Source organism: Canis lupus, chromosome 10 (genome assembly GCF_011100685.1).
Source record: "Canis lupus familiaris isolate Mischka breed German Shepherd chromosome 10, alternate assembly UU_Cfam_GSD_1.0, whole genome shotgun sequence".
Taxonomy (NCBI): domain Eukaryota; kingdom Metazoa; phylum Chordata; class Mammalia; order Carnivora; family Canidae; genus Canis; species Canis lupus.
Window position 1 is genome coordinate 21,434,265 of NC_049231.1, and position 19,551 is coordinate 21,453,815.

General features: G+C 52.9%; 1 protein-coding gene across 4 annotated transcripts in view; it reads right to left on the bottom strand.

Annotated features, from left to right (window-relative positions):
- Window positions 1-10,664: 10,664 nt before the first annotated feature.
- The window catches only part of FBLN1 (fibulin 1), a 117,322-nt gene continuing 108,435 nt past the window's right edge, over window positions 10,665-19,551 (bottom strand). For all 4 annotated transcript variants that reach the window (XM_038550224.1, XM_038550223.1, XM_038550226.1 and 1 more), the window contains one exon: window positions 10,665-11,472. In XM_038550224.1, coding sequence (XP_038406152.1) covers window positions 11,333-11,472 — 140 coding nt within the window. In that variant the 3' untranslated portion in view covers window positions 10,665-11,332. The remainder of the gene's footprint in view (window positions 11,473-19,551) is intronic.

The following is a 19,551-nucleotide window of genomic DNA, read 5'->3' on the forward strand; positions in this document are numbered from 1 at the left end:
GGCACATAGAAGGAAACTGACACAATAAAAGTGATGAAAATGAAACTTAGTCCAGTAAGTTGCAACGGACAATTACAGAAACTGGCTTCTTCTGAGTCCAAAAGACCCCCACACCATCTCCTGTGGGCCACTGTCACTAGTTCCCTCTGCCGCTGGGCTTGGCTCCGCATCTGTATTAGTGAAGACATGCCGTCAAGATCTGCTTAACAGGGATCCCTGGGTGGCGCAGTGGTTTGGCGCCTGCCTTTGGCCCAGGGCGCGATCCTGGAGACCCGGGATCGAGTCCCACGTCGGGCTCCCGGTGCATGGAGCCTGCTTCTCCCTCTGCCTGTGTCTCTGCCTCTCTCTCTCTCTCTCTGTGTGTGTGGCTATCATAAATAAATAAAAAAAAAATTAGAAAAAAAAAAAAAAGATCTGCTTAACATTAAAAAAAATTATGGTGCAGAAGTGACATTTACCTAGAGCCCATAAAAATGAGTGTTCAGGGACAGAGAAGAACCAACAGGTCTTCTCTGAGCTCCTCTGCCTGGCTGGGCGCCGGGCGCCGTGGTTTGCACTGACCGTGTTGCTTCCTTCTCCCCCAAGCCTTGCAAAGCAGCAATGATGGGACCTGCCATTCAGATGAAAACGTTGACGCACATGAAGAAAGGAGGAGGCTCTTGACCTGAGCTGGAGAAGAGTGCTAGACGCCGGGCGTGGCCCCCCAGGGACAAGAGAGGAAAGGACCCTCTTCCAGCCCATTTAGCACAGGAGCCGCCCCTGCGGGAAGGAGCCTGTCCTGGGGCCTGTGTCTATGCCTTTGGCTCGGTCGTTATTGTGCTATTGTTTTTATCTTAGGGAATTGGAACACAGTAAACACTCAATGGATTTTTATTCAACGGAACTGAATGTAGTTGGTAAGGAGGGAAGATCGTCGTCACAAAGTTCATCAGAGCTGAGATGGAAGGTGGTGTCCCCTGGGTGTCTGTCCGCAGTGGCAGGAGCAGAGGAGGGCCCCTGGGAAGGAAGTGCTATGCTCTGGGGGGTGGGGGGGACTGAACTTCTCAGGCTCAGCTAGGCCCTCCATTACCAGGTGGTAATACTGGTGCTGCCTGGAGGTGGCAGGTGCCAAGCTGGTGGTATTTCTCTAAAGAAAGCCATCCTGGTCCACTCGGAAGTGCCTTTTATTTTCCAGGATCTGTTGGAAACAGACTCTGTGAACACCAGGTGGCTTCCATCCCAGAGCTCTGCATGGGGGTCTCCTGCCACCAGCACCCTGCCTCCCCCTGACCACCCCAGGGAGCCGGGCCCCGGGGCGCATGAACTACCTCACCAGGCCTCACCTCCAGCTGCATCTGTCTTCATCTTCTTCTTTTTTTTTTTTTAAGATTTTATTTATTTATTCCTGAGAGACACAGAGAGAGGCAGAGACACAGGCAGAGGGAGAAGCAGGCTCCTTGTGGGGAGCCCGATGCAGGACTCGATCCCCAACCCCGGGATCATGCCCTGAGCTGAAGGCAGACGCTCAGCCACTGAGCCACCAGGTACCTGGAAATCATTTTTTTTTTTGTATAAATGCAAACTCTTCTCGCGGGGGGCAAGCAGGCTCTGCTCTCTAGGGCAAGAATGAAGCACCTGCTGTGTGCACAGCAGTGTACTAGTCAGAGAGGAAAGCATGTTCAGGAGAGTGTCTTCTGGAATCTATCTGCCTTTGCTCACAGGTAAGGCATGGTAGGCTTTCACCTCTTGGGAATGATCCCTGATACTGGTGACCTGGGGCAGGGTGGCCAGGGGTGGGACTCAGCGCCGAGACAGAGGATTTCATGCAATAAAACAATGTCAGGGTCAAAGTTGTTGGCCGATGTCACCATTAGAGTTAAGCTCTGATAACTGCTTCAATGTCCCATTTAGGACCTTGGCCCTTGGACCTCCCGAGAGGTCTGTTCGCAGGCCGTTAGACGGCCACGTTTGCCCTGTGACATTTCCATAGTTTCTGGGTCCCACCCTCCAGGTGACCCCCTCTTCCTTGGCCCTAATTCAACGCCCAGAGCTCTGCGTGCCTGTCTCCTGTCTCTCCTCCCCTCCCACCCCTGTCCTTCCTAACAGCCTTGTCCAAAGCCAGGGCTCCTGGGCAGGTTCTAGGTCCCTGAAGCCGTGTGGGGGAGAGAGAGGCATGGAGGGGGGCTTCGGGCTTCCCCACAGCGTGCTCCTGTCATCTATGCTAAGCTTATCCCAGGCTTACAGGCAAGTGGTCCAGCTGACCGTATACGGACACCACGTACTTAGTCCTGAGTTCCCTGTGAAGGGAGGCAGGTGGAGGTCTGCAGGGTGACGGCACAACAGAATTATTCCACCACCGCCTGGATGCCAGCCCTGGGCCGCCCCCTTCCCCCTCCACTCCCGGGGCTCCAGCACCAGCGGCTGCATCTGCTCCGTCGGTGGAACAGGAAAGTGGGGAGAGGCCCTTGGAAATGTGTGCCTGGCAGATGAGGCACCAGAGGCCAGGAACGGTGGCGGCGGTGGTGGCGATGGGGTTCACTTAAAGAACCGAGGCTGGTTTAGGGGCCAGTTCTTTGCCTCCAGGAGCCAAAACATTTGATCCAGCGGTGCCAGGGCCCCCGTCGGGGCACACCTGCTCCTGTGACAGCCCCCTGAACCGTGGCCTGGCTCCTTGAAGGCCAGGGGACCCCGGGGGTAGGGCTGCAGCCCTTCCCCAGCATCACGACTATGGCCAGGACTCAGGGAACCAGCCCAGGTGCAGGTGCATCAGACCCTGATCTATGTGGGCGATGGGGGTGGTGGTGGGAGGAGTAGAGGCTGGCTTTCCAGAAGTATCTCAGGAACCTAACGGGAGAATGGCCAAAGCCCCAAGGGAAGCTTTTGACTCCTTTTAGCTTCACTGCAACTACCCTAGCAGAGCCTTGATTCCAGAGCACGGCCTCAGACTTGACCCAACAGAACCAACAGGCAGCGGCGAGGGCCACTGGGCTCCAGGTCCAGCTGTCCTGTGATCAACGTGCGGCAGGAGACCCTGCACACCGACGGGTGGCTCCTTCACACCGAGGATCTGGCGCAGAGGTGAGCCTGGCGACTTTCCAGGGGAGTGGGTGTCGGGCTCCTTGCTCCTAATAACCACCTTCTCTGGGTGAGTTACCTGCACACAATTAATTATGCAATTATCTAGGCTGGGTCGAGAAGAGCTACCATCAAGTTGTCAAGATAGGCCGTGGGATGAGAGTGTTTCCACTCTGCAGAGTGGAAAACATTCCTTTCTAATTTCTAAATCCCATATGGCCGGCCGCAGTTAAAGTAACATCGACTACTTTGGGGTCAGCCCCGGCTAGCCATGTATGTATCATTTTAAAAACCTAAACTGTAGTTACAGAGGTACCTAGTGCTTTAAAAAAAATCATTATCACTACTTTCCCCGCCAAAGTTGGCAGTGTTGACACTATCTGGCAAATGTGGAATTGGACAGGGACAAGGCGGTCCTCGTCGAGGCTGGAGGTAGGAGGCTGGGGGGCGGGGCAGGTGGAGGAAGCTGCCTTGAGCCCTGGCCTTCGCCGACCCCCACCTGCCGACACAGGCTTCACTACAGGGAGGACCATCGATAGAGTGCTCAAAGGATGCTGGTGGCAAGACCAGTGCCTCAGGCCTGGTGTGGGGCAGATGGGAGGAGGCTGGTTCTTGCACTCGTGGGTGTTGGCCTTTCCAACGAATGGACTCTTTTCTGGCAAGGCTGAGGTTACGGTATGGGGGCAAAGAGGAGGGTGAGAAGGGGCTGATTTAGGTTGGATATCAGAAAGAACTCTAGCCGTGAGACTCTAGAACATCTCGATTCTTGAGACACCAGGAAGCCCCCCAGAGATGGCCCCTTCTATAACTCCCACGCCGTGGCGCTGTCACGGGTCATCAGACGCCTTGAGGGGCCTGTGTGTGTGAGCATCACCGCCGTTCTTGCGTGTTTGGGGCGTGTCATGGTGTGGCTGCCATAACAAATACTGCAGACAGAGGCTTTAACATTCGTTCATTCCTCGCAGTTCTGGAGGCTGGAAGTTCAAGACCTCGCAAGGTGCTGAGAAACTCGGTTCCTGGGGAGGCTCGCTTCTGGCTTGCAAACAAGCACGTGATGTCCATATGAGATCTCTGGTGTCTCTTCTTCTTCCTATGAGGACGGTGACCCTATCAGGGCAGGGCCTCACCCTGATTACCCCAAATCACTCCCATCAAGGCCCAATCTTCAAAGAGTCACCCTGGAGGTTAAGGTTTAACATAAGAATTTGGGGGGTGGGTAGGACCAATTCAATCCACAGCGCATGGTTTTAAATTTCCCATCCAACAAACCTGTACTGAGAGCCCATTCTGTGCCCGACACTGTGCCAGGGGAAACCCAGCACAAAGATGAGCTCCTCACTCCGAGTGCTCGTTCTCCAGCCAGGGCCTGGCCCAGGAATGGACATTTAAAGAACAGGTCAGGGAGCAAATCCTACGGGAAGATTCCAAAAGCACAGAGAAGGAAAGAACCGATCACATCTGGGAAATGAAGGGAGGGGTCTCAGAGTAACTGGCATTTCTTTTTTAGAGTTTTAAAAAAATTAGGGGCACCAAGCTGACTCAGTTGGAAGAGCATCCAACTCTTGCTCTTGGGGTTGAGTTCGAGCCCCACTTTGAATATAGAGATTGCTTTAAAAAATCTTTTGAAAATTATGGTAAGGGGCACCTGAGTGGCTCAGTTGGTTAAGCATACGCCTTCAGCTCAGGTCATGATCTCGGGGTCCTGGGATCAAGCCCTGCATTGGGCTCAATGCTCAATGGGGAGTCTGCTTCTCCTTCTCCCTCTGTGCTCTCTCTCTCTCTTTCTCAAATAAATATAAAATCTTTAAAAAATGTATGGTAACATACACATAGCGCAGCAGTTATCATCTTCGTCATTCAATACATACCCAACACATTCACAATGGCATCCCTATACCTTCTACACCTCAAAGTTTTTCACCTCCCCATTGAAGACTGACTCCTTAAAACATCCCTTCAGCCCCTGGAAACCTCTGTTTGACTTTTTGTGTTTATGTAATTTGCCTTCTCTAGATACCTACCTCATAGACGCAGAACCATGCAGTAGTTGTCCTTCTGTGTCTGGCTTATTTCCTTCTTTTTTATGGATGAATCATATTCCATTGTATGGATAGACCACGTTTTGTTTATGCGCTCATCTGTTGATAGACTCTTGGGCTGTCTCCATCTTTGGTTGTTGTGAACAATGCTGCTTCGAACATGTATGTACAAATATCTGCTCCAGTCTCTGCGTTCAGTCCTTCTGGATATAGACCTAAAATGGTTGGCACTTTATGCTGAGTCTTGTAAAGGTCAGGAGAAGTTCACCAGGCAGGGAAGGTGGAAAGGATATTATTTCAGTGGAGGGATCTGTATGTGAACAAGCTCTGTGTCTGGGCCCGGCATAGAGTAGGTGAGGGGAACCGTGGGGAGTAAGAGGAGGCCAGTGTGGAGGGTCCCGTAGCCCCACCATGGGGTCGGTGTGGGAGCCCCTGAAGGAGCTCCATTCGATCTGGGTTTTGGAAGAATAGCCCGACAGCTGTGGGGAGGCCCTGGGAGACTCAAGTGAAATGACTCACCAATGGGAGGGGGGGAAGTGAGGTGATTCACCGAATGAATGAATGAATGAAAGAAAGAATGAATGAATGAACTAAACAGAATAGATGAAGGAAAGGGGCCAGGCAGCTCAGGCTCTTGCAAACAAAGCAGAGGCCCTGGGATCCAGTGTGCTCTGCTCTAAAGGAGCAAGTTAGCAGGGAGCAGAAGGACCTGGAGGTCAGGCATTCGGAGTACGAGTGTCGGGGATGGCTCACCGACTGGTTCCAGCGAGCAAGAGACCTGCACTTATTGCATGGAGTGACAAATACACCATCCGGAAGACTGCTCAGAGAGCAGTAGCACTGGACCCCAAGTCCCTGCAGAAAATCAATGGGAACAAGCCAAGGTGACATTTATCTGCAGGGAGACCAATAGCAGGAGGTTTTAATGATCCAAAATAATGACTTCACTTTGACTTCTACTGTTGACACTTTCCCACACTTCATTTTATTTTACTTTCTTTAAAGATTGTATTTATTTATTTGCGAGAGACACATGGAGAGAGGCAGAGACACAGGCAGAGGGAGAAGCAGGCTCCATGCACTGGGAGCTTGACGTGGGATTCGATCCCGGGTCTCCAGGATCGCGCCCCGGGCCAAAGGCAGGCGCTAAACTGCTGCGCCACCCAGGGATCCCAAACTGGCTGTGTTTAAAATGGACCACTTGTTGTCATTTGCCAAAACCTGCAAGTGCCCCATGATGTTTAATAATTAAATGGAACTTGTAGTGGCACCGTGAACCATAGCTGAGTGCCCCAAATGCAGCCCTGCTTCATCTTCTGCGCCACTTGCTGTCACTCTGGATGCTTGTTTCTGTCACTGAACTTTCAGTGGCCAGAGCCCTGCCTGGAAGCTTGTGACGACGACGTCTGGGACTCCAGGTGAGGCAGTCCTGGGGCTCTTGGGGATACATGAAACACATGTTGTGTGAAGGGAAGTCTGTGCTCCGGGTGGTGGGGACCCAGGAGGAGCCTCAGGTCCTGGAGACATGTCTGGGCTGAGGTTTGGAGAATAAATTGGGGCAAGCCCATTTTTTTGTGAAATACAAGGGGGAGGCTGGTTTTGTAGAATAGGCCCAAGGTGAATCTTTGGTAAATGAAAAGTTCCTTTTGTTACGGAAAACAGTTGCCTGTTATTTTGCTCCCCATCTTCCCATCACAGGGATCAGGTCTTTTTTATCTTTGTATCCTCACCACCTCTGCCTCGCTCCCCAGCCCCAGCAGGGTTATTCTGTACATCTTGCTAAGTGCTTGTTGAGTTGAATTAAAAATACCATAAGCCACTTATTAAAAATAATTAAGGAATCATCGTTATGATGGTTTGGTGTAACAGGTATGGTAGTCATATTTTTAAAAGCCCTTATCATTGGAAGAGTATAGTAAGAAAGTATTTAAATGTGTAGTGACGCGATGTCTGGGACTTGCTTTAAAATACTGCTGCACTTTGCCCTCAAGGTGGTGGAGAATAATCCCTCATCCCTCAAGGGTGGGCTGTGCATAGCGACTTCGTCCCAGAGAGGACAGCATAGACGGGGACAAAGTGACTTTACAGTGAAGAAGTCTGACAAACACACCTCCCCTGATGATGAAGGTCAACATTGACAATGATTGGGCATGTTGATGGCACAGGACTGGATAGGTTGGGCTGGGAAGGGCACCTCCCCTCTGTGGTCATCCCAAACCCATAACCAGTCTAACCGTGAGAAAACCATCAGACAAATCCCAGGTCAGGAACAACCTACAAAATATCTGCCCAGTACTCCTCAAAACCGCCAAGGTCATCAAAAAACAGGGAAAGTCTGAGCAATTGCCACAGCCCAGACGAGCTAAGGAGACATGATGACTGAATACAATGTGGGATCCCAGATGGGGTCCTGGAACAACAAGAGGACGTTGGGCACAAACCAAGGGAACCAGGACAAAGTATATGTTTTAGTCAACAACGATGTGTCAGTATGGGTTCATTAATTATGACAAGTGCACCAGACTAACGTAGACTACACATTGGAGAAACTGGGGGCCGAGCTGTATGCGAACTCTGTACTATCTTCACAACTTTTCTATGAATCTAAAACTTTTAAAAAATAAATTTTGTTGAAAAAAATTACTCCTGTTAAACAAAAGGAGGCAAAAGAGGGGAGAAATGAAAGAGGCGCAAAGTTGGTAATTGCTGAAGCGGGGTGATGGGTACGAGAGGTTTTGTAGACTCTTCTCTATACTTCTTTTTCTTCTAAAGATTTTATTTATTTATTAATGAGGGAGAGAGAGAGAGAGAGAGAGAGGCAGAGACCCAGGCAGAGGGAGAAGCAGGCTCCATGCAGGGGGCCCAATGCAGGACTCAATCCCAGGACTCTAGGATCACACCCTGGGCCGAAGGCAGGTGCTAAACCGCTGAGCCACCCAGGGATTCCCTTTTCGCTGTACTTTAATGCATTTTTAAAAATTCTACAATAGCAAATTTTTAGAAAGTCAAGTCACAGATCCAGTATGTTGGGGCTACTGGCGTTGTGGCTACAGGCTGGTATATCGAGCTCAGGACAGGCAGTCACACTGTGAATTCCGGAGTGATGTGAGGTGAGTGGAGGATCATCCCAGGGGATGAGACCGGTGTCTTCTTGGGAGAAGATGGCCCTGAGCTGGCCTGGCAGAGGGACTGAGGATGAAATGTGTGTGCATGCACGCGTTTTTCACACCTGAACAAACTGGAGAATCTTGCTAGGACCTAGGAAAGCTGGCTTACTTCCTTGGGCCCGGCCATTCCTAACCCTGGTCCCTCCGGGATGCCCAGTGACCCAGGCAGTCCTGCCACAAGGCTGCAGTGCTCTTCTGAACATGGGTGTAGGTATCCTTCATTCAAAACAGACACAGCTTCTCGGTAGAAGAGTCACAGCACAGACCTTCTGGAATCTTCCCTCCAACTTTCTTCTACTACCAAATCAGCAAAAATGATTTGGTCTGGTGTCTGTGAGCGTTTGCCTTCTCACCCTGCTTATAAATTTGCTTTTCTTTTAGTGATTCCCCTCAATTATTTTGTTCTGAGGCCGCAATTAAAAAGGGATTGTTGTAGCCTGGGGCCCAGAGGCACTGCCGGTCCCCATTAGCTGGTCCCTTAATGCGGGGGAAGCTGGGCCCTGGCAGTAATTACTTTGCAGGAATAATGGGTTGGATACTTATGGGTCCATCAGGTGCCCAAGCCGGAGCGTGACATTGAATTTGGAAAACTGGGCTGGTGTGTAATCTACACAACTGTCTCCCGAATCTTTCATGCATGGTCAAGAGCACCTGTATGGCCTGGTTGACAGCGGCATCGCTACCACCACCACCACCACCACCATCATCGCCATCATCATCATCATCATCATCATCATGCCTTTGAACAGTGAGTGAATTACGGTCGTGCGCAGGTACCTGGCACCTGACAGGTGCCGCGCCCTCACGTGCTCCGGCCTCCAGCACTGCCCTCAAGGGCCCAGCAGGTGGGCTGAGATCGTGGCCTCCACCTGGCAGGTGCAGAAAGCGAGGCTGGGCGACAGCAGGGACCCGCGCTGCGGCCTAGGTGACATTCCCCCCCCGCCCCCAGCCTCTCTGGCTTCCCAAGTCAGGCAGGGCAGGGCCCAGCTCGCTCTCTCCCCCTCCGTCCCCACCCAGCAGCTCCCTGCCCTCTGCGCTTGCCCTCCACCCATAAAGAGAGTGAGAAGGCCTCTTCCAGGGGTCCTTGCTTTGTCCTCCCGCCCTGCCCCAGGCAGGCCTTGGGGAACCCAGACACCTCCCTCTGCCAGGGCCCCGCAACGGCCTGGCTCCCGCACACATGTCCCCAAATTGCAAGCAGGAAACCAGAACCCCAAGTAGCCTTCTCACTTCCTGCCCATCATCCTGAGGCTTCCATCCCTGTGATGAGACCCCAGGTCTCCTCTTCCCCACCAAGAACCCCATTCACTGGCATCCAGAACTGCTCAGATGGCTCCCTGGGTTGTCCAGTCCCATCCATACCTGTTCTCCCCCTTCCCACCACTTCAAGGTGCCCAGGCCCCAGTAGGTCTTGTGCCTGGCTGGCCCAGGGGTGGCTTTGACAGACCAGTGTCCCAAATGAGTGACCTCAGACACGCAGGGAGCTCCCGTAGGTGGCCAGAGTCCACATCCCGCAGAGTTGGAGTAGTGCTCATTTGAATGATCCAAACACCAGCCATGTTGACATCCCAATAAGGGTGAAATCCCGTGTGGGGCTGAGATCTCAGCTGTTGCCAGGGTCCAGGCAGTGGAGATGAGCTGGAGCATGGGAGGAGACGGGCTCTGAGCCACAAGTGGGGCTCATGCCTAAGAAGATGGGATAAACCCTGGGAGGATCCGGAGGAGAGGCATGTGTGGAAGGAAGTGAGGGGCCCTGGGGCTGAATCCTCGTGGGTGCCAGTGTGTTTCCGAGCACAGGGAGCTCCTGGCTCCACCACCAATGCTGAGGGTGTCGGGACACCCTACAAACCCAGCCTGTCCGTGTCTCTTCTGACGCAGGGTTTCACAGAGGAATGGAGTTTGACGTCAGATAAACTGAATTTGACTCCCTTGTCCCTAAAAGGCTGTGTGACTTGGGCAGCTGAGTTCCTCTCTGAGCCCTGTTTGCTCATCTCAAAATTGTGTATGATCACGCCCACCTCACGGGGGTTCTGGGAGCTATAAGTGAAGTACTGCCTGCCAAGTGCCTGGGGACTCACTGTGCACGGGTGGTCCCTGCTTCCTGCTGAAGAGAATCGTTATTTCTCCCCAGGGATTTCTAGAGGGGACCAGAATCCCATAAGGAATACTCTCAGGAGCCATAGCTCCAGGCCTTGCCTAGCAGGGCTGGATGCGGGGCGTGGAGTGGGCCTGAACCACACTTCTCGGAGGGTGGGCGCAGCATCAGAAATGACATGGGTAGGAAGCTATTCCTATACACATGCCAGGCCCCACCCCAGGATCCCCCCAGGAGGCAGGAGGGGTCGTTCCCAGGTGCTGTGCTAGTGGAGAGCCCCATTCTTGAAAGACTCTTATGCACAGGCCGAGAGGAAAATCACAAAACTGTTTATTTTCCCACTCTGATAAGAAAAGATGGATGCAGGGTGCAGAGAAAACCCAGCCATTCTCTTGGTGACCACGCAGAATCCACACACAAACCCAACAGGCTGTGTCTTTCCTAAGGAATTTCTTTCTGCTTCCAGAGAACTGTAATGCACCTTCTAAGTGTTCCCCAAAGGCATTGTGTCATGCTGCTTCTGGGCAGAACTGGTCATACCTGCTACCTGACAACAGCCATGTCACTGGACATACAACATCCAACTGGCAAAAAAAAAAAAAAAAAAAAAGTACCAAATGTCAAATTTCATACAGTCAGTGCAAGAAATGCATTTCTCTTGGCATCTGGACTGGCTGCCCCCCGAAAAATGTCTTTCTTTCCTTGGTCCCTTGCAACGCCCCAGCCCATGGGCAGAGAAGGAGAGCAAATGTTAACCTTGGCGTAAAAAAAACAGAAATGTTTTCAACAAACAGTTGAGTAATTGGACTCATTATTTAAATATATCAGACGAACTTATTCATCTGGCCCAGCTTAATACATGTTGGCCTAACGCTACAAACAAATATGTTAATTTGAGAAACGTCAAGAGGGACAGGCATAGTTGTTGTAGCAATGACTTGGCCTGGAGGCACAGGTGTGGCTGCACCACGGATGGGCCCTCAGAACCAGTACTCGGAGACAAAGATGTGGACGTTGACAACGTTTCGGTGGGACACCACACCCCCGACCACGTAGTTCATCTCCAGCTTCAGGACAGCATGAAACGGACCCACGATGGGCCGTACTTGGCGCACAATACCTGGGGAGAGAAGAGAAGGCATCTCAGACCTCATCACATTCCCACGCGGAGCCAACTGTTTGAGTCCCCTGCATGGCATCTACCTCCCAGGGGTTGCCCTGGGGCTCTGCTTCCACCTCCAGGGACAAATGATAGTGAGCTCACCCTGGCCATCTACCTGACAGAGGATTTGAAAGAGCCTAGAAATGGGTCTGGTGTGGCGTGGATGCCCAGTAGACGCCTGTCCCCCTCCTCCCTACCCACTGTCCCAGTCCTGACCCTTGGGAAGAAGCAAAGCAGACATGATCCTCTCTCCTGTGATATTGAAGATCACAGTGGGGTCCTGGAAGCCCTTTATCCAAGCACAGCTGTCCCCACCGCACATACCCCTGGACCCCTCACGGTCCATGCCTCTGTGGCGGGTGACACCTGAGCTCATTGTAACAGATGAGCAAGAGGTGGCTCTGCCAACAGAGCCTCAGAGCAGGTCCAGCCTGAGCAGTGGAGCCTGGCCAGGGTGATGGGCAGGAGGTCGGGTGCTGGAGGGGAGACAGGTATTGGTTCCGGGGAAGCAGAAACCAATGTGTGTAGCTGCTGGGGAGGCAGGGGGTTCTGCGGCAGTGGAGGGACCACACAAAGGCCAGGACTGGCAGCCTCCTCCACCAGGGCTCAGAGTTCAGGGCACCGGCACAATCCATCTCCTGGGGTGGGTATTACCCCGGCTGGACTGTGCACGCACTGCTGCCCTTTCTGGACCTGATTTCTCAGCGAGCAGACGGTACCATGTGACCCCATCCTTGTGCACCGCCCGATCCAGACGGCCTAGCACAGCATCCGCCAGGTATGAGCTCTGGGTGTGCAGGGCCACCTCCCCGCCAGACCGAGGGCTCAGCTCTTCACCTCCACGTGCGTTCGTGCATTCCTCCGTAGGCACCACGAGGCGTTCTCAGCGATACAGAGAAAATCACAGAATCCTGGCTTAAAGCCCATGGAGGAGCTAAGTAGGGGCAGTGTTCTGATAGAAGTCCAGCAGGGGAGAGTGGAGGAGAGCTGAGGAGTCTGAGGGAGTCAGGGAAGGCTTCTTGGAGGAGGGGGTCCCCCTCCTGCAGAGGAAGCAACGCAAGCCAAGTCTGCAGGTTGGCTGATCCCTAGTGAGTGGGCAAAGAAGCTGCTAAGGTTTAGGGAGGAATGATGTCCAGAGTCCTTTCTCCATCCCACCTGCTCTGATATTAGGGCCTGCCCAGGGTCATGTGATGTAGGGGGTGGCTCTTGGGCTGATCTTAAGCTCCTGAGGTGACATCACTGAAGGCGAGGGTGGGAAGAGTGGCCCAGTGGCCCTTGTCCGGCTGCGCCACTGCACGGTGCTGGCAAAGAGCAGGCTTGGGGCCTGTAGCTCCACAACCATGTGCCGAGAGATCACCACAGATGGTTTGCTGCAGCAAACTCCAGGCTGGTTTCTACCGACATCCCTGCCACCGACTCCGGAACCCAGGAACCCAGGAACCCCAGAACTCAGGAACCCCGTGCGGGGCAGTGCAGCCAGGCCCAGGGGCCCGCCTCTGCTGCGTCATGGGCTTGGGGAGTCCCCCGCTCACGAAGGCCCTTCCCCACCAGCGCGGGGTCCCGGTTAGGAACACCGAGTTCATGCTCAGAAGGGGAATTTGGGTGTGCCATCCCCCCCACCCCTTACACTCCCCGGGCTTATGTTTCAAAAGTGAAATGCCCAGCAGCAGGGGTGGAATTCCAGGCTATTCTAAGTAAACAGGGGCTTTAGCTCTGATGGAGAGATATTGTGCAGGCTGTCAGCACCCTTTCTCTGCCCCTGCCCGGCAGTGACATTGTAGCTTTGTCCTGGGTGAACGCCCTCGAACATCTTTAGCTCACTGCTAAAGACGCAGGCTTGTCAGTGGCCCTCCGTCTGCCAGCGGTCCCCATGACCCGGCCACTCCCGCCTGCCCTGCTCTGGGCACAGAATCCAGGCTGGGTCATGGCGGGCGGGGGGAGCTCGTGGGGAGTGCCTCCCCTGCTGTGTCCCCTCCCTGCTTCTTGTCACCCTCTCCCCACCCCTGGCCCGGGGCCCACAGTGGTGCCCACCAGACTCAGTGGCCTGGGTCACCTTCTGACTTCACCCACCCTGGGGACAGAGGCCATGACTCTGCTTCCAGTGCTCAGAGGAGTTTCCAGGTCTCCAAGGAAGAGGTGAGAGGCTGCAGGAGCCTGAGAACTATTTTAGGACAGAGGAGCGGTGGAGTGGAGGGTATACGTCTGCATGCTGTGGTTGGATGTGTATTTATTTCTATGTATCATTATTATATTTATATAGCATATAATTAATGCATGATATATATTCTAAATAACTTTGTTATTATTGTAATGCCAAATATATAACTACATAATATGAAATATGTAAATATACTTATTAAAAATATATTAGGGGCGCCTACGTGGCTCAGTTGGTTACGGGTCTGCCTTCAGCTCAGGTCATGATCTCAGGGTCCTGGGATCGAGTTCCACATCAGGCTCCCTGCTCAGCAAGGAGTCTGCTTCTCCTTCTCCCTCTGTCCCTGTCCCAGTATATGTTCTCTCTCTCAAAAAGCTGTTTATTTTATTTAAAATCTTTAAAATATATGTATTAAAACCTAACATATATGAATATTATTGTATTATATATAAAATTAGTAATTATATATTTTAAATTTATATAAACTGCAATATATCTGTTATATAAATGTTTATATAAATTTATGATTATATAAAAAGATAAAATGTACTTATGAACGTATATGTAAAATAGAAATGTTATAAAAAAATTTTACACACACATTTGAATAGCATGAACAGTTCAGACCCATAGATGTTTCTAGGCATGTATATGTGTGCCAAGCATGGCGCTAAGTTAAGTATGTAAAGGAAATGATGGGCTATCCTCATGGCTCAGAGAGGGGACAGGGAATAGTAGTACGATCCCAGAAGAGTTTGTTAACCTTCCTGCGTTTTAATTTGCTCTTCTGTGAAACAGGGATTAAAAATAGCAACCTTGGGACACCTGGGTGGCTCAGCGGTTGAGTGTCTGCCTTTGGCCCATGACGTGATCCCGGAGTCCCGGGATCGAGTCCCACATCAGGCTCCCTGCACGGAGCCTGCTTCTCCCTCTGCCTGTGTCTCTGCTTTTCTCTTCGTGTCTCTCATGAATAAATAAATAAAATTTAAAAATAAAAAAATAAAAACAGCAACCTTCAAAATCAGAAACAAAACAAGCAGAAGGACATACTCCTCTGTCCCCTTCAGAAATGATTACTGTCCAGCAAAAAGCATTCTAATTCCAATTTAAATGGGATCTGATTTTCAAAGTATGGCTGATTTCTTGCATGATGGAAAAATAGAGCAAGTATTGGGGATTTTTATTGGATTTGATTTTAAAATCGTACTGAAAGGAAAGCCCCGAATGTGTAGAAAGTGCTTGCATCTGAATCTATCACGTTGGGCGCTTTCTGAGGTTTGGTCTCTGCCAAGCAGTGGCTCGTTGTTCGGCCACAGCTGAGTGCTGCGACAAAAGAGGCACAGAAAGGAGCCAGGGGCTGCGTCAGTGAAAGGGGTGCTGGGAGGGCCGCTGGGAGGTGGGCTCAGCTTCTGATGCAGGTCACATTCAGAGCCGGGGTTTCCGCAGGGGCTTTGCATTTAACCAGAGAAATGATTAAGGCGGTACAAACACGCGTGCTGCAAGTGTGAAACAAGAAGGCGTGGATGTCCATAGCTCAGAAGTGTGTCCCTTGCCTGGCCCTCTGCACCGCCCCTCCCCCCACTTCACGAGAAGGAGTTCTCTACCCCTTTCCTCTGCCCTGAATGCCCACCTCTAACCACCACCCCAGCTAACCCAGCGCTCCTTTTCCAGGCCACACCCATTCTGTGGACCTGACCGCTACTTCTTTTGCCCAGTCACGCCTCCCCTGGAGCTCTGGTTTGGGTGAACATGTTCCCTCCATTCCCAGGTAGTTGAAGCTTGAATTTCACCTCCTAGTCTTCCCTTTGACCAAACTCAGGCCTTCTCCTGGTATTACTTCTTTACAGCTTTCCTACCTACCAATCCATCCATCCATCCACCCATCCATCCATCCACTATCCATCCATCCACCCACACACCCATCCATCCATTTATCTATCCATCCATTTATCTACACATTCATCCACCATTTATCCATCTATCTACCTGCCTACTCTACTCACTCACCCATCCATCATCCATCCATCCATCCATCCATCCATCCATCCATCCACCCACCCATGCACCCATCCATCCATGCATTAGATAACATTCTGCACAGGTAAGGGTTAAGATTCTACAGACATTTAAGTTGGATTTTGAAGAATAATTATGAGCCTAGGAAGCAGGAAGGGCATGCACAAACCCCCCAAAATGATGGTTCAGGCCAGTTTTCAGAACAGTGCCAATCCTGGGGAGAGAAAGGCAGATGAGGCTAAGGAGGTGGTCACGGCCTGCTCCCAGGGCCTCACAGAACCAGGAATCTGGGTCTGCAATCTCCTGGCTTCCTCCCCACCACTGACTCTAGACCAGTGTTCATTCAGAACCACCAACAACCTTCCTACTGCTGAGAAACAACGGAGGGAGGAAGAAAGAGATATGCTGCCCATCTGTGGCACCGCAGAGACTGGAAAGCCTCCCCAGGGGCCCAGTTCCACCCATCGACTTGATTCTGCAGATATAATATTGTCATCTGCTATGTGCCAGGCACTGGGGACCAGCTGGACTGCTTATGTCCTCTTTTATGAAGCCTCCCCAGCCCTGGGGTACCTGATACCCGGTGTCCCTTGGCTGTAATGCCACATCTGCCTGTGGCAGGGAAGCTACACAGTTGGCTCCTCCTTCAGGGGCAGCATCTGCACCTGGTTCATCTCTGTCCCACACTCCCCAGCACAGGGCCTGGGGCGGGGCACAGTAGGAGCTCCATCATGATTATTGAGTGGGATAAAGGCGGAGGAGGAAAGAAGACAAGAGGAAAGAAAGAAGAGCAGAGCTTGAGCTTTCCCCCAACCTAGGAGGGAAGACAAAACTCCGTCCTGAAGGAAGGAGGAGCCACTGAAGGCTCCAAAGGACGGTACTTAATGACCAGCCTGGCAGCAAAATGCATTTCCATCATGCCTGGCGTGTCCGTCTGACCCGCTGGGGTGTGTCCCTCCCCAGCTCTCCAGAGCCCCAGAAGAAAAAAAAAAAGGCCGTGGTGCCGAGTTCAACTGCGTTAATCTTCCAAATCCTTGTCCTTGGCATTTCTGCTTCGGGTCTCAGACGCTGCTGGTATTTCTCGGCGTGTCTGTGCCTCTTAAAGATATAATTAAGCCTTTTTTTTCCCCTTTGAAAAATGTAGGCCCCTCGGGCACTTCGCCTTCACGTCTCGTCTCTGCTTTGTGCATTGCAGCTGAGGCACCGGATCCAGGACCTGAAACGAAGCACATGGGTCCAACAGGGGGACCTTCATCACCTCATGGGGTCTGAGGTCTGCACTCCTGGCACTCCCGGGCATCCCCCGGCGTCTGCCGCTTGGCGCGGCACTCGATGCCCATCTGTTGTGTGCAAGGATGAAAAGCAGCGATGGAGCTGTCTGCATGGGTCTCACAGTGAGACGCTGAACTAGAGAGAGAGACCCGTGGGTTCCTCGGCTGGTTCCGTGCTGACCAGTGGTGTGACCCTGTGCAAGTCGCCGTGCGCTCTCGAGTTCAGCCTTCAACCCAGAAGTCCTGTGATTCCGACTGACAAGGAATACTGGCGTGAACGGGGCTGTCAGAGAGGATTTTAGGAAACCAGGTGATGAATCAAGAGACGTTGTGGTTCTCTCATGTCAGTGGACATTAACTGTGCTTTTAAGAGAGACCCGGCTTAGCAAAGATAGAGGTAAGAAAGTCACGAGCCCACGTCATAAAAAGACTGAGAAGCTGTCACTGCTTGAAACCAGATTAGGGAGCTATTTGCTCTCCTGGTGGCCAGCAGTCCCCCCACGGCTCTATCTTTCTTGGCCACTCCTGTGTCTCTGGTCTGTGGCACAGAGAGGGCCCTTCGTTCTACTTTGTACCGGACGCACAGGAGGCCCTCAGCCCACATTTGCTGAACGCATGAGTGAATGAACGTGACACCAAAGCACAAAGCACAGTTTATAAAATGGAAAAGTGTCACCCAGAAAGCGGAGCGTGGGGAAAGAACGCACAGTGGCAATGGTCACCGAGTTTTCCGTGGTGGTCGGGGGAGTGGGGACGAGGGAGAGCTGGGCCGCACTGTCTGGCCCTGGTGGCTGCCACGCAGAGCCCAGGACAGGGAGGGCCGGGAGGAAGGGGGAGCGCCGGGCCCTGAGGACGAGGTGCAGGGACAGACGACCCCTAGGTCAGAGGAGACCCAAGCGGTCACACCAAACACACGCATGACGGGCAACCAAGAAGGAGCAAATCATCGCCCATGTCTCAAGTTCCTTTGGCACAAATAACGATCCCTGCACATGAGGGTTATGGGCGTAGACGAGTGGCAGAGGAGAACTCGAGGAAACGAAGATACACTGCTGTATGTTGTATGCTGATATAAAAAAGCCAGAAAACTAGATGGGGCGCTGGCCAGCTCAGGCAAGAGTGTGCGACTCATCTCGGGCTTGCGAGTTCGAGCCCCATGTCAGGCCTAGAGATTACTTAGAACAGAACAAAACTAGAGCCTGGATGGTCTGGGGGAGGGACACACAGCAGGAGAAGGGGAAGGGGAAGGGGAAGGGGAAGGGGAAGGGGAAGGGGAAGGGGTGGATCCCCTATGCCCATCGCTTCTGCAGTCCTCACCACAGTGCGGAGGGGAACAGGCCATCCCCGCCCTTCCTGGGGGGAGGAGAGGGGGCTCTGAAGGCCTGATGTCCCAGGTCACACGGTGCACAGCTCTGGAAGCCATCCAGCTGGGACTGACCCCAAAGGCCAGCTCTTCCCACCTCCCCACCGCGTCTCTTCCCTCCTCACAATGCCACGTGATGTGCAGGAATCTTCCAGAACGTGCTGCCCTCGGCCGGGTCAAGCACGGGAGAAAGGAGCCATGAAGCAGTCACATCTGTAATCGGCGGCAGGGGAACTGAGCTCCCGAGACCTTGTCTTCTCTTCCTGTCCTGAGAAAACCCAGGCTTGGACGGAAGGGGGACAGATGTCTGGGCTGCATATTTAAAATACCAATTGGCACTCGACATGTCTCCGCAGAACTCACCATCCATACTCCTGGGCTGTTAGAAACATGCTGCCCCCAGCGGCCCCCCGTGAGCTGCAGCAGCTTGGACGGGGCAGGTGCAGGCAGCTGCGACAGCAGCCCCGCAGCCACCCTGCCCGTCTGGGAGAGCGACACGGCCCTGCGCTAGGCCTCCCTGCCTCCCTCCCACCCTCCCTCATGTGGAAGCTGACATTTCCACAGTGCTTTGTCCTCGGGCCGCCCACTCCCGTCCACTGGTCCGTCCTCCTTGTCGTGTGTGCTCCTGTAGGAGGAAGCAGGCTTGGTGGGTCCAGTGCGTGAGCTCTGAGCATCAGGGAGCCGGCCCCGGGCCACCGCCCCTTCCACCGAGCTGCGTGGCTCACCAGAGGAAGAGAAGGCCGGGCACTTTTCTGGAAGGATTCACCGTCTAATGCACCGACTTTAACGGAGTTGGCCAGAAATGTGGCCGTGACGGGAGGGATGAGAAATAGTTCCTGCCCCTACCACCTGCCTGCTGGGGTCCTTGCGGCCCAGACTCAAGCTCACCAGCACTCGCATCTCCCCAGATGGCCTCTTGCCCCAAAGCTGCTGTCCTCCAGCTCTAGAGAACTGGGACCCCTCTCAGCGGCCCCCCGGCTTCCATCCCTCCCGCTCAGTCACCACGGAGGCAGACGGGTTCCATTTGCCAGACTCTGCAGACCCCCCATCTGCTCCAGGCCCGGCCCCGCTCTGCTCAGGTCAGGGCCCACTGCCCTGCTGTGGCTGCACCCAGGCTTCCAGAACACAGGTCGAATCCAAAGGTTGCACCCTGGGGGTGTGGTGTGGCTCTGCCAAAAAAAAAATCACGTCTCACCCACCATGGCCCCCAGCTCACAGCAGGTGGAGCT